The sequence below is a fragment of the Rhinichthys klamathensis genome, unplaced genomic scaffold (assembly GCF_029890125.1).
Source record: "Rhinichthys klamathensis goyatoka isolate OS25496 unplaced genomic scaffold, OSU_Roscu_1.1 h1tg000121l_1, whole genome shotgun sequence".
Taxonomy (NCBI): Eukaryota; Metazoa; Chordata; class Actinopteri; order Cypriniformes; family Leuciscidae; genus Rhinichthys; species Rhinichthys klamathensis.
Window position 1 is genome coordinate 2,753,029 of NW_026606658.1, and position 12,232 is coordinate 2,765,260.

A 12,232-nucleotide genomic window follows, 5' to 3' on the forward strand; every position below is an offset into this window, starting at 1 on the left:
CTACCAATGCCAAAGTTTGCCATTCTCAAAACAGTTCTAACACAATAAACACCTTTTATTAAGACCTTGATTGCAGACTTCTTATTAGCTAGCTGTGCATATGCATATCTGTGCTGTTACAGAGAAACCTCACAGCTCCAGCTATACTGCAGCTTTTCTTACTGTTTTACATTTAAGATGAAATATCTATGTATAAATTTATCTTAACACGGTTAAAAGGCCACCCAGAGTAGTTTCGACATTCTTCTTACATTTTTCCTAAATTTTGAATGAAGTTATTGGTGTATCATGATTTCAAAAACAATGTGTACACATGCTTAGAGAATGTGTTGAGTATTAGGTTGTACTTATTCTCACAGAAAAACTTTCTGGAATGCTTGCCATCTGTTCACCGTTACATGATCAATTATTTATCTTATACTGACCCAATGTGTAACAGGATTTTAATATTGAACACCATCTTCTGTGGTGGTCAAATCCATAAGCTAATTTTAAGTTAGAAACAGCTTAATGAAAAATCTATTGATAACACTACAAATTACCAACATGAACTAAATGCTGTTCAACCATCTATTGAAATGTATTAAGAGGGATAAAAGTAAGATAGATAAAAAAGTTAAACATGCTTACATGAATCAGCTGTCTATCAGCCTTGTGAAACGATACTGACTGAGAATTTGTGAACAGGGAACATCAAATAAACTTTTTATCCTTATGAAACTTGAATGATGATAATAAAACATTCTGATTTAAACTATCTGCAAGCAGCAAGATGGATGTGAAGCTAACAAGAAATATATTATGACAATCTGCATGTACAGGCAGCAACTTTCACATTTTGTAACATTAGTTAAGAACACCTCAAACGTGAATTTTAAAGGGGTCATATAATGGTAGAAGCACTTTTACAAGTTGATTGTACTGAAATGTGTGTTGGCAGTGCCTGTACACAACCATCATAAAATGATAAAAATCCATCCAGTGTTTTTGTTTTAATCTCCTTATATGTTTTCCCCTGCCTCAAATCGAGCCGTTCGACCGTGTGACGTCACACGGTCGGAAGCCCCTCCCACGATTATTGATTGACAGCAGCGTTTCAACACAGACCCGCCCTCACTCGTGAGCGAGCTGTCAATCATAGTACGCGCGGACCGGCGCGGTCATTGTTGATATGCTGGAGCACTGTCTATGAGCAGAATGGCGTCTAAGCGATTGTGGTGTTCTGTTCTTGTGTGTAATAACGAACACAGCAGTCATTTTAATGTTCCTAAATCCGAACCGCTGAAGACGCAGTGGCTGAGTTTGTTTTCGAAGGGAATATTCCCCACGAGCAACGTCAATGCTTTCATGTTTGCGCGAATCATTTCTCACCAGACTGCTTTATAAACGAGGGTCAGTATGAGCTGGTTTTACTAAGAAGCTGCTCCTGAATAAAGGATCGGTACCAGCTATTCGTGTTCCTGCTAAACCTCTAGAACAACTGAAGTGAGTGTAACGTTTTATTAAACTTTATATTAATATTTATTATTTATATTAATCTTTGCAAATCGCTAGCTGCACGCTTCACAATGAATGCATCTAAGCAAGGTTTACACTCAGGGTACATTACGGCATGTTTTCTATGTATGATGTTCTCAATATAATTCATAATCCCACGTTTATACTGAACAACGCGTTATGGTTATTGTGTTATTGTGTTACAAACGGTGTACGCACAGAACAGAGAGGCGGGGTGAGCAAAGCTCATTATCATTTAAAGTCATATGCACTGAAACGGCGTGCTGAAAACAGAGCTGTTTTTGACCAAGTAAAATAAGTGTTTTCTTACAATACTAATGAGAATTTTTAATTAAAGTATATTACAAACTTTTAATTTAGACCCTAAAGAATCATACTAGCTTGTACAAAAATGGCATTATATGACCCCTTTAAAAAAAAAAAAAAAAAAAACAGAAGCTGCTAACATGTAACAACAAAACTGGAAAACCAAAAAAAGGCATTATTATTACATAATTATTATAGGGTATTACTGTTGTCACTGATTTTGTCTCACAAAATGGAGGGGGAAATTATTATAATTTGTAGGGAAGATGTGTTTTGACTATGCATACTTTGTAAACGAAAATGTAATACTACCGGTAGTCTAAAATTCATGGAGCCTGGCTGGGACAAATATTCTGTGTGCCCCCCTTCTCCCCTAGTACCAATGAGTGGGCCCTTCTCTTGTCACAGGGCCTGGAACAACGTTCCTACTTGTTCTTTGTCACCATGCTCTGCTTGTTTTGGTCATCTCAATTTTGTAACGAATCACCTGAGTGATTCAGTGACTCACTCATAACACTGCAAAAGATGTAACCTGCTGAAAGGGTCACTGAACAAATCAGCGAGCGAATTTGAAAGAATTCAAATGAATCGATTCCCTGGAATGAGCCAAAACCAGTAAGTTAGCTAACGGCACATCAAACGGTGTGTATATGTTTACATGGGCTTCCTATGTTACAAATATAGTAGTATTTCCCCCAAAATATGCGGTGTATATCCAGACCGTTGTGATCATTAACAGATTCATCTCGTTAACCCGATGACAGTCCCGGAATAGCCAGGCAGGACAGCATCCAAACCTTGACAGCTCACTGCAAAACCGCAGCACACGCACGTCCTGAGACATCCACACACCTGAACACCACACATGACCTATGAATAAGCTCTGACAGACCCTCATGCTTAAGTAATGACCCACTGCAGACGACATGACACACACTCACACCCTTTTCTCAATATCTCTCTCTCTCTCTCTCTCTCTCTCTCTCTCTCTCTCTCTGGTGAGACATGCTTGTTTACCTTCTTGTCGATGCGGACAGTGAAGACATCGCGGTCCCTCAGCGGCTCCCGACTGAGGACCAGGCCGTGATTGAATTCCTGTACCGGCTGATTTCGTTGAGCGGTTCTGTTGGAGTTCGACAAACCGATCAGTTTTCCGCTGCGCGGATGCAGCTCAGCCGCCATCTTCGCACGGGCGGCGCGGTGCACGACAACCAGCGTCGTTTTGCGACAGTAGAGTGCCGCTTGTGGGCAGTTCGCGCTTGGCTATGGGTATATTTTTTGGCATATTAGTGGCATTGATACTACATTGTTTTAAACACATAACACAATTTTTAGATAGGCCAGCAAAAATGAATTCTTATTTTTAATTTAAATTACAATACAGAAATCGAGCAAGGTCTGATAAAACTGGATAAATGGGTTATATGACAAATAAAGTATCAAACGTCACAGGTCACATCATCACAAATGAAGTAGTGGTAAGTTAAACAACAGACTCACACGAAGAACTACATTGACGTTATATTATAAAATAACATAATACTATTATATTGACGTTAACAACTCTATCAATGGCTGTTCTTGGGAATTGTTAAAAGCCCAGTTGTTTCCTATGGAAATAATTTGAACAGAAAACTAATGAATCGATTGCTGATATTACAAAATAACCCCAATTCATATTTATGGGCACTATATTACGTTTGTTGAAAAAATCCTCTAGATGGCAGTGGATTACAGATAAACCCTCATTAAAGCTCGTGTACCCAAAACATTAGATGGGGGTTTACTTACTTTCCAGGGGGACTTACTTTCCAGTGATTTTAATACGAGATGAAAAATGTCTTCTTCTTTTCTTTTTTTTTTCTTTTTTATCTTTCCTTCATTTATTTGTTTGCTAATTTACAAATGCCTTTTATTTATATATTTATTAGAATTGTCCTAGGCAAAAACTTATCAAAAATCCACTATGTAAATATGAAGTATTGCATGTTTAACTATGATGAACAAAGAGATATAGGCCTAATAAATAAATGAACAATTTTAACAGTGTCAATTCCTCCACAACAAACAGTTAAGGGAAAATATATTGTGAGCAGACTATTTTTTAACACATGTTAAGCAGTAATGTTATCAAATTATACAAAAAGTGTCAAAATATTATTAAATTCTGTGTATTTAGTATACATAGAATTACATTTATTCATTTAGCAGACGCTTTTATCCAAAGCGACTTACAAATGAGAACAATAGAAGCAGTTAAACTACCAATAGGATAACAATATGCAAGTGCTATGACCCTTCAGTTTAATCTAACGCAGTCCCTGTGTTATTATTTTTTAAGATAATAGAGAATAGAAGATAAAGTGTTAGCATTAATGGATCAAGTGTTGCCCAAAAAAGATGCGTCTTCAGTCGTTTCTTGAAAATGGACACGGACTCAGTGTCATTTAATATTTAAATGGATATTAATGTATCCATTGTAAAATAAAGGAGTTAGGTTGAAAAAGAATAGATTTGCTGATCAGAGGATTTGTCAGACTGGCTTCATGGAATGATAAATTAATGAAACTGCATAATTTATTGATTTTGATTTATTTTATTCACTGAAAGATGTTCATTGATAAACATTCCATTTTAGATGTGTTTGTAAGCAGTTCAATGGGATTCTCCTTTGTTCAATCATTAAATGACTGAATTAGAAAGACGTACCATTTAATTTCAAATGTATTTTATTGCTCAGTGTAAGTAGCATAACAGCCCATCAGTACATTTTTGAAGGTTATTTTGGGTCACCTGAACATTCAGTATTTTTAAATAGGATGATTGCCTTGAATCTCTATTAAGTGAGTTCATTCATTGCTTCTGTAGGACAGCTATGAGATGACACCGCTGTGTGTTTGTACAATGCCCGATCAAGATCAATGACCTGGCCCTGGACAAGGATTTTCTCCAGACACCCACGCAGGTGATGTGTACTCTTTGTCGCCTCACTGTCACCTGGAAAAAAAAAAGAGTTCTGAGAATCAACTCAAACAAATCCTCTACTTCAATGTAAAGTAGCAAGATTTGTTAAATATACTCAGATAAGACACAGTTGTCAACTTGACAGATACAAGTTAAATATAAAGAATTCAACACAAAACATCAAGGATGGTAAATGGAAGAGAATTTGAGCACGGATATTCTTGCTCACTTCCATCTCGCAAATTTACCTGGCATTCCCCCAAAAGTCAGTAGCATCCCCTTTTTCCACATGGTGAAAAAGTCCAGACTTTCCGTTTCAAGCTCTGATTTGCTGTTTACCACAAGTGAATGTTTCAGTATGGTAAAAGTAAGTGTTGCGGGTTCACGGGGAAGGTCAACAGTTTCCGATCCCTCTTTCAGGCCCAACTGCACCTCCTGTTACAATGCAGATAATACTTAAGGTCCCATTTGTTCATTTTAGTTAATGCATTAACTGAAATGAACTAACAATGAGCAAAGCATGTGTTACAGTATTGATTAATCTTTGTTAATATTAGTTTATAAAAATACAACTGTTCATAGTTCATATCAGCATAGGTCCATTAATTAATATTAACAAATACTCTTAATATGTATTAGTAAATGTTTAAATTAACATGAACTAAGATGAATAAATGCTTTATTATTATTTCTCCTTGTTAGTTCATGTTAACTGATGTAGGTAAGTAATGGGAACAAATGGAAACTTATTGTAAAGTGTTACTGATAACTGTAATGAAAAGGTTGCTTGTAATAGACCTGTAAACTTTTAAATGATAGTAAGAGGATCAGATGTTAATTTACATCAGTTTTCTGTGAAATAATCCTTAGCAGTTTAATCGTTTAAATGCTAATATTGCAATGGATTTTAGTTTATTACCTTGAGATCTTTATGCCCATCTAACTCTTCCAAAATATACTGAAATCCTGTGCTTTGGAGACTCAACGCTGTCCCAGTCCAAGATCCAAAGATCTCGACTGTGATACCAGCCTCTTCTGTCTGAAGTCCAGGAAGATCTGTCGTGATTATGTGCATGGAAAGATAACGTCATCTTATCTGCAATGTAAGTTTAAACATACATGAACTTTCACTCACCAGAAGTATTAAACACAGCCACTCCAGTTCCTGGAAAATAGCTCCCTCTCTTGATCTCGGAGAAGCAGGGCCGGGGTTCCCATGTTGAGTCTGTATCCCAGGGGGTGCTGAGATTTAGCCAATGCCCTCCTCTAATACACGCATCCATTTCCGGTTGAAACTGAAAAATAAAAAGGACATATATAAGCTTGTTTTATGTGTGGTCAGTCAATGTCATATTTTTTTAACCATTTTTCAATTAGAATATTATTGGAATATACAATTAATCTTACTGGATGGAAGAGCATTTGTTTGTCCACCAGCATGCCACCAACAGCCAGACGTATCTTTCCTGTTAGTTCTTCTTCTGCCAGTTTAGAATGGAGACCGACTACAAGCTCTGCCTTGTTGTTTACCTCTAGCACCACAAATTTGCCCTCACTGCGCAATTCCAGCTGTCCAAAATCATCAGAGAATACTTGTTCACATAATGAATGTTAATGAAATTATATTTGTTCTAAACAGAGCTTTAATTAGTTTCAAAATGCCATGTTGATTCTGGATGTCTAAAAAAAAAACACATATTTGTATTAAATTTTAAATTATTATATATATATATATATATATATATATATATATATATATATATATATATATATATATATATATATACACTCACCGGCCACTTTATTAGGTACCCCATGCTAGTAACGGGTTGGACCCCCTTTTGCCTTCAGAACTGCCTCAATTCTTCGTGGCATAGATTCAACAAGGTGCTGGAAGCATTCCTCAGGGAGTTTGGTCCATATTGACATGATGGCATCACACAGTTGCCGCAGATTTGTCGGCTGCACATCCATGATGCGAATCTCCCGTTCCACCACATCCCAAAGATGCTCTATTGGGTTGAGATCTGGTGACTGTGGAGGCCATTTTAGTACAGCGAACTCATTGTCATGTTCAAGAAACCAATTTGAAATGATTAGAGCTTTGTGACATGGTGGAAGTAGCCATCAGAGGATGGGTACATGGTGGCCATAAAGGGATGGACATGGTCAGAAACAATGCTCAGGTAGGCCGTGGCATATAAATGATGCCCAATTGGCACTAAGGGGCCTAAAGTGTGCCAGGAAAACATCCCCCACACCATTACACCACCACCACCAGCCTGCACAGTGGTAACAAGGCATGATGGTTCCATGTTCTCATTCTGTTTACGCCAAATTGTGACTCTAACATCTGAATGTCTCAACAGAAATCGAGACTCATCAGACCAGGCAACATTTTTCCAGTCTTCAACTGTTCAATTTTGGTGAGCTCTTGCAAATTGTAGCCTCTTTTTCCTATTTGTAGTGGAGATGAGTGGTACCCGGTGGAGTCTTCTGCTGTTGTAGCCCATCCGCCTCAAGGTTGTGCGTGTTGTGGCTTCACAAATGCTTTGCTGCATACCTCGGTTGTAACGAGTGGTTATTTCAGTCACTGTTGCCCTTCTATCAGCTCGAACCAGTCTGGCCATTCTCCTCTGACCTCTGGCATCAACAAGGCATTTCCGCCCACAGAACTGCCGCTCACTGGATGTTTTTTCTTTTTCGGACCATTCTCTGTAAACCCTAGAGATGGTTGTGCGTGAAAATCCCAGTAGATTAGCAGTTTCTGAAATACTCAGACCAGCCCTTCTGGCACCAACAATCATGCCACGTTCAAAGTCACTCAAATCAACTTTCTTCCCCATACTGATGCTCGGTTTGAACTGCAGGAGATTGTCTTGACCATGTCTACATGCCTAAATGCACTGAGTTGCCGCCATGTGATTGGCTGCTTAGAAATTAAGTGTTAACGAGCAGTTGGACAGGTGTACCTAATAAAGTGGCCGGTGAGTGTATATATACAGTGTACACACATACTGGTCATAAGTCAGAAAGGCTTTGAAATACTTTTATTCCACAAGGATGCATTAAATTCATCAAAGACATTTATGATGTTATAAATATATTTTTGAACTTTCTATTCATCAAAGAGTCCTAAAAAATGTATCACCGTTTCCACAAAAATATTAAGCATCACAACTGTTTTCATTCATTCATTTTCATTAATTGATAATATAAAAAAATTATTATTGATCAGCATATTAGAATGATTTCTGACATTGAAGACTGGACTGGAGTAACAATGCTGAAAATTCAGCTTTGCCATTGCAGGAATAAATTGCATTTTTAAAAATATATTAAAATACAAAGCAGTTATTTTAAATTGTAACAATATTTCACAATATTGCTGTTTTTGCTGTATTTTTGATCAAGTAAATGCACCCTTGGTGAACAACATAAGAGACCTCTTTCAAAAACATTAAAAAAATTCACAGAGCCAGCAGTAGTAGCATACAAATGGTTGCTGCTTTAAAACACTATCAGGTTTCAGAGAAATCAGTAGAGATTAAAAAATAAACAGTATTTACCAAGTGCCAGGCTCCATCATTGAGTTTGTGACCTCCCTTTACGCTCACTAAGATGTCTGCTTTCCCAATCTGCATTTCAGGTATGCCATCACGCAGTGAAAGCACAAACCAGTCCTGTCCTTCTTTGGTGTCTCCATAAAAGATGGCTCCCTCTGGGTCAAAGGTCCGAAACTCAAAGAAAGATCTGATGCTGTATGTGCGAGGTAAGACAGTGAATTTATGAATTTATGTTTAAATTAGATAGACGATGACCAACTACTGCAGCCAAACACAAAGGAATTACGATTTAGAAAGTGAAGTGAAATCCACAGTTTTCAAATCAACTCACCTTGTGATGTCAGAGAGATTTGCGCTCGTCTGCATTAAGGGAGTCCATTTGGTCTGTCTGTGTGCGAGATTGACAACTCCCTTGCCGGATATCTGTCTCAGTCATCCCAAAAAACAGAGAATGGTTTTGACATCATACATCAAATATCATACAGCAGCCAAGCATGTTTAGATTACATTTAGACATATCTCTCTCACTCTTGCTAAAGGCTAGGTAAACACAAGCATCTGCGACATCCCAGACAAGCCGCCAGTGTAAATACTGCTCTCCAAGCAAGTGTGGAACCAGGGTTCAGCGAATTCAGAGTTGAATACGCCAACAGTGCGATGACTTTGTCAGCTAAAGTTGCTTCAATGCCAGCCAGTCAGCTCAAAATATACATTGCCTGCAATGATCTATCTTATGTAATTGGTTTTCCAATGTAGGATCCAGGCATGTTATCAAGTGCATGGCTCTTTTTGTTGTTACAAAATGATCTAATTTAACATAATTAAAATATAATTATTACAAAAAATAGCTTATATATATATATATAAATAAAGGGTGTGTGTGTGTATATATACAGTATATATATATATACATCCTTTAAAAATCATAGATGCTATGAATTATATAGTTATAATTATAAAAACTTAATGAATTATCAAATGTTTCATATAAATCCAAATAACTAAAATAATTCAACCGAAGTGAAATCATAAAGATTATAGGCCTACAATATTATCTATTTTATATCTAACCAATGAATTTGGCTTGAATAATTGTAGCTTTAATGTAATATTTCCATTACATAGTATATTACTAAATTTAAGAATTTAATTGAAAGAAAAGGCAAAGAACGTTTATTTTCTATGCCATTAATTGAACTCATTTCATACTTCAAAGTTAAGCTTATTTAAATAAATCGAATTCATCTGATATTACCAGAAGTCATATTTATGAGTGTAAAGTAAGTGAGGATCAAGCAAGCAGGCAAGCTTCAGTACATAGAATCTTCATTCATATGTGTGTTGTCAACATTTATGATTAAATTGCATGGTAATATTTGCTTTTGCAGTTTTTTACTTGCATATCATAGCCTATGTAACATAGTAAAAGGCACCGGTTTCTCAACATAGTTGCATAGTAAAAAACAAAGGCCTTGGTGATTATATATCTCTTGTAGCTTGTGAAAAATGCTAGTTTAAACAAATATATGATTTTTAGACCTGTCTTTTAGAGATCGCATACTCACCTGATCACCTGACACTCTCCTGCACAGCAGAATCAGGTACAGGCCTAACAATAGTATGACAGCTTCCTTGAGATAGTTCATTCTCTTTTAACTCCAAAGATTACAACATGAGTAGAAACAAGAAATAATGGAATCAGACCATAAGCTAGAGGGCTTTGGTTTAGCCGGATTCGGTCAGACTACCTCTCTGCCTCTTTCTCTGAGAAGTGAGTAAACTCCAGTCTAGCACACAGCCTCCCCAGAAGACCAGAGACTAAGGATGTCGACATCACAGAACCGAAAAAATATTGATTTTGGGCTTGTTTGTTTGAGTGTATAGGTCTTTTGTATCCTGATAACATGGTGATTCATATTACCAGTGTACTATCATAACCGGCATTCAGTTATATGCTTTTGTTATGGTGTTTAATGACTACAGAAAATTAAGTGGGTGAGAGTAGGGCACAAAATGAAAAACGAATGACTGAATGGATGGATGTAGAGTACACTGTGCAAATATTTTACCTTTAGGGGCATCAGGATAATATATAGCCTTTTGGGGTAGATAAGGTACAAATACTGTACATTTTGTGACTTCTGTTAAAGTTAAAACTTTTGCAGATTTCTTTCTGACAGTTTACCACTAAGAATTTTTTTTTTTTTTTTTTTTTTTTAATAGCAGAGCAACATATTTGTAAATCTTTTCACAAAGAGTGGATATCACAAATAAATAAATAAATAAATAAATATACTATATATGTGTGTGTGAAATATAATATTTTAAATAATTAAAATATATCAAATAATATATAAATAATATATATAATAATATTAAATAATAATATTTTTTATTTATAATTAATTTTAACATAATTTATGTGTATTTTTTTGTGTGTGCAGACTTTACCTCTTCTCATCCTCGACCTGGCAGTTAGTCTGATTGCATAACAAATGAACTTTGACAGGCCACTGATGTTTGTTCATTCAGTACTGTGAAACCTTGATGTATTACTGTAGTGATATGTTGGTGTTTTTTTATCTTGTTCTTAAAATGCTAAAATTGCACACATTTTTTCGTATATTTCAGACTAAAACTAACAATCATAGCATCAACAGTTGTCAAACTAATTATTGAAAACTAAAAGTTCCACTATTTTAAGTATTTCATTCATACATTAACCCTCTTGCACTGTTTTCGATTTCTGGTTACAGCCTGTATGGTCCGGGTCAAATTGACCCTAATTGGATTCTATACAATTCCCCAAAAATCACATTGCGAAAAAAAGGTACAAATAATTAACTTTTAATATCAATACTTTTCATTCATTACAAAGAATAAATATCTGAATTTGAGATTTATAAAAATGTTTTTAACCTCTATTTTTAAGACTACCCCTCCCCGACACCCGTGGTAGGCTACACTTGCCATTATAAATTTATAACAATAATATATTGGTCTAAACCTAAAGTAATCTTGACAAACTATATAGCATTTGAAAGGTTTTAGACTCCAGTTTTCATATTTGGAGACTGATTTTCAAAAGAAATGACAGAGCAACTGATAAATAGCAATATATTCTTCATTTGTGATGTGGTGCCAAACTATTACACACGCTCTGATTCTTTCCGTATGTTTTTTATGTGTTTTAGAGATTGAATTAAAATAAAAAATTTACATTATTTTATATATTTTAAATTTTCATAAACTTAAACTTCTATAAAGTTTTTCAAACTTTACTTTTACAACTTTTTTTTACTTCTATAATAACCTGTGAAGTGTTCCCTTTAAAAAGATACCAAACCTAAGTTTGTGCTCTGAAGTATTCAAGATTTGTAACAATTTAAGTTGGAAAAATCATTTTCAAGTCTATGCTCAATAAGTGCAGGGACAGACAATTAACAGGTAACAACTTTTATTTTCAAAACTTTGAAAATAAAAAGTTGTTAAACTCAGCAAGACACGGGCTCCTCGGGACTAGAGTTGAAGAGCTCTGGCAAATAACAAAGAAGTGTTTTGTATCTCGGGTCTGTACAGTTGCTTTTGAATTTCTGATGCACATTTCACAACACATCAGCATGTTGAAACTTTGCAAGCATGTTCATGACCCTAAGTGAAAAAAAGTCACAAAATTGCATATGTTTTCACATATTTTCACATTTCATATATGTGGCTGACAGCATATTTTTCTGTATTGAATTTTTTTTGTAAATTAATTTACTGACACATTCAGAGCTCTCTTTTGCACTTCTGTATTTTGTTTTGAATGTTGTCAAAACTGCCAACACTGCATATTGATGATGAATTCAAAGATATTTTGCACGTCATCAGGTTAA

The 12,232-nt window shown here is 35.7% G+C and overlaps 3 protein-coding genes across 4 annotated transcripts in view; 1 reads left to right on the top strand and 2 right to left on the bottom strand.

The window, feature by feature from the left end:
* neurl4 (neuralized E3 ubiquitin protein ligase 4) overlaps positions 1-3,047 on the bottom strand; it is a 29,001-nt gene extending 25,954 nt beyond the window's left edge. For both annotated transcript variants that reach the window (XM_056255522.1, XM_056255520.1), the window contains exon 1: positions 2,842-3,047. In XM_056255522.1, the coding sequence (XP_056111497.1) occupies positions 2,842-3,006 (165 nt within the window). In that variant the 5' untranslated portion in view covers positions 3,007-3,047. The remainder of the gene's footprint in view (positions 1-2,841) is intronic.
* capgb (capping protein (actin filament), gelsolin-like b) overlaps positions 1-12,232 on the top strand; it is a 71,320-nt gene that overhangs the window by 610 nt on the left and 58,478 nt on the right. The gene's annotated exons all lie outside the window — the stretch shown is intronic.
* Positions 4,536-10,174, bottom strand: shbg (sex hormone-binding globulin). The gene is made up of 8 exons (XM_056255525.1): positions 9,920-10,174; positions 8,686-8,777; positions 8,358-8,547; positions 6,196-6,357; positions 5,924-6,083; positions 5,708-5,844; positions 5,037-5,223; positions 4,536-4,821 (listed from the first exon to the last, which is right to left on the bottom strand). The coding sequence occupies exons 1-8, from the start codon at positions 9,998-10,000 to the stop codon at positions 4,664-4,666; spliced, it is 1,167 nt and encodes a 388-aa protein (XP_056111500.1). The 5' UTR covers positions 10,001-10,174; the 3' UTR covers positions 4,536-4,663.

What these genes read in the sequence shown, in the direction of transcription:
- shbg (XM_056255525.1), bottom strand. Translation starts at nt 10,000, where the DNA reads ATGAACTATCTCAAGGAAGCTGTCATACTATTGTTAGGCCTGTACCTG. An exon ending in ATGATGGAGCCTGGCACTTG is followed by an intron (nt 6,358 to 8,357) that starts GTAAATACTGTT and finishes GATTTTGGACAG; the next exon opens with CTGGAATTGCGCAGTGAGGG. An exon ending in GGCTGTGTTTAATACTTCTG is followed by an intron (nt 5,845 to 5,923) that starts GTGAGTGAAAGT and finishes TAATCACGACAG; the next exon opens with ATCTTCCTGGACTTCAGACA.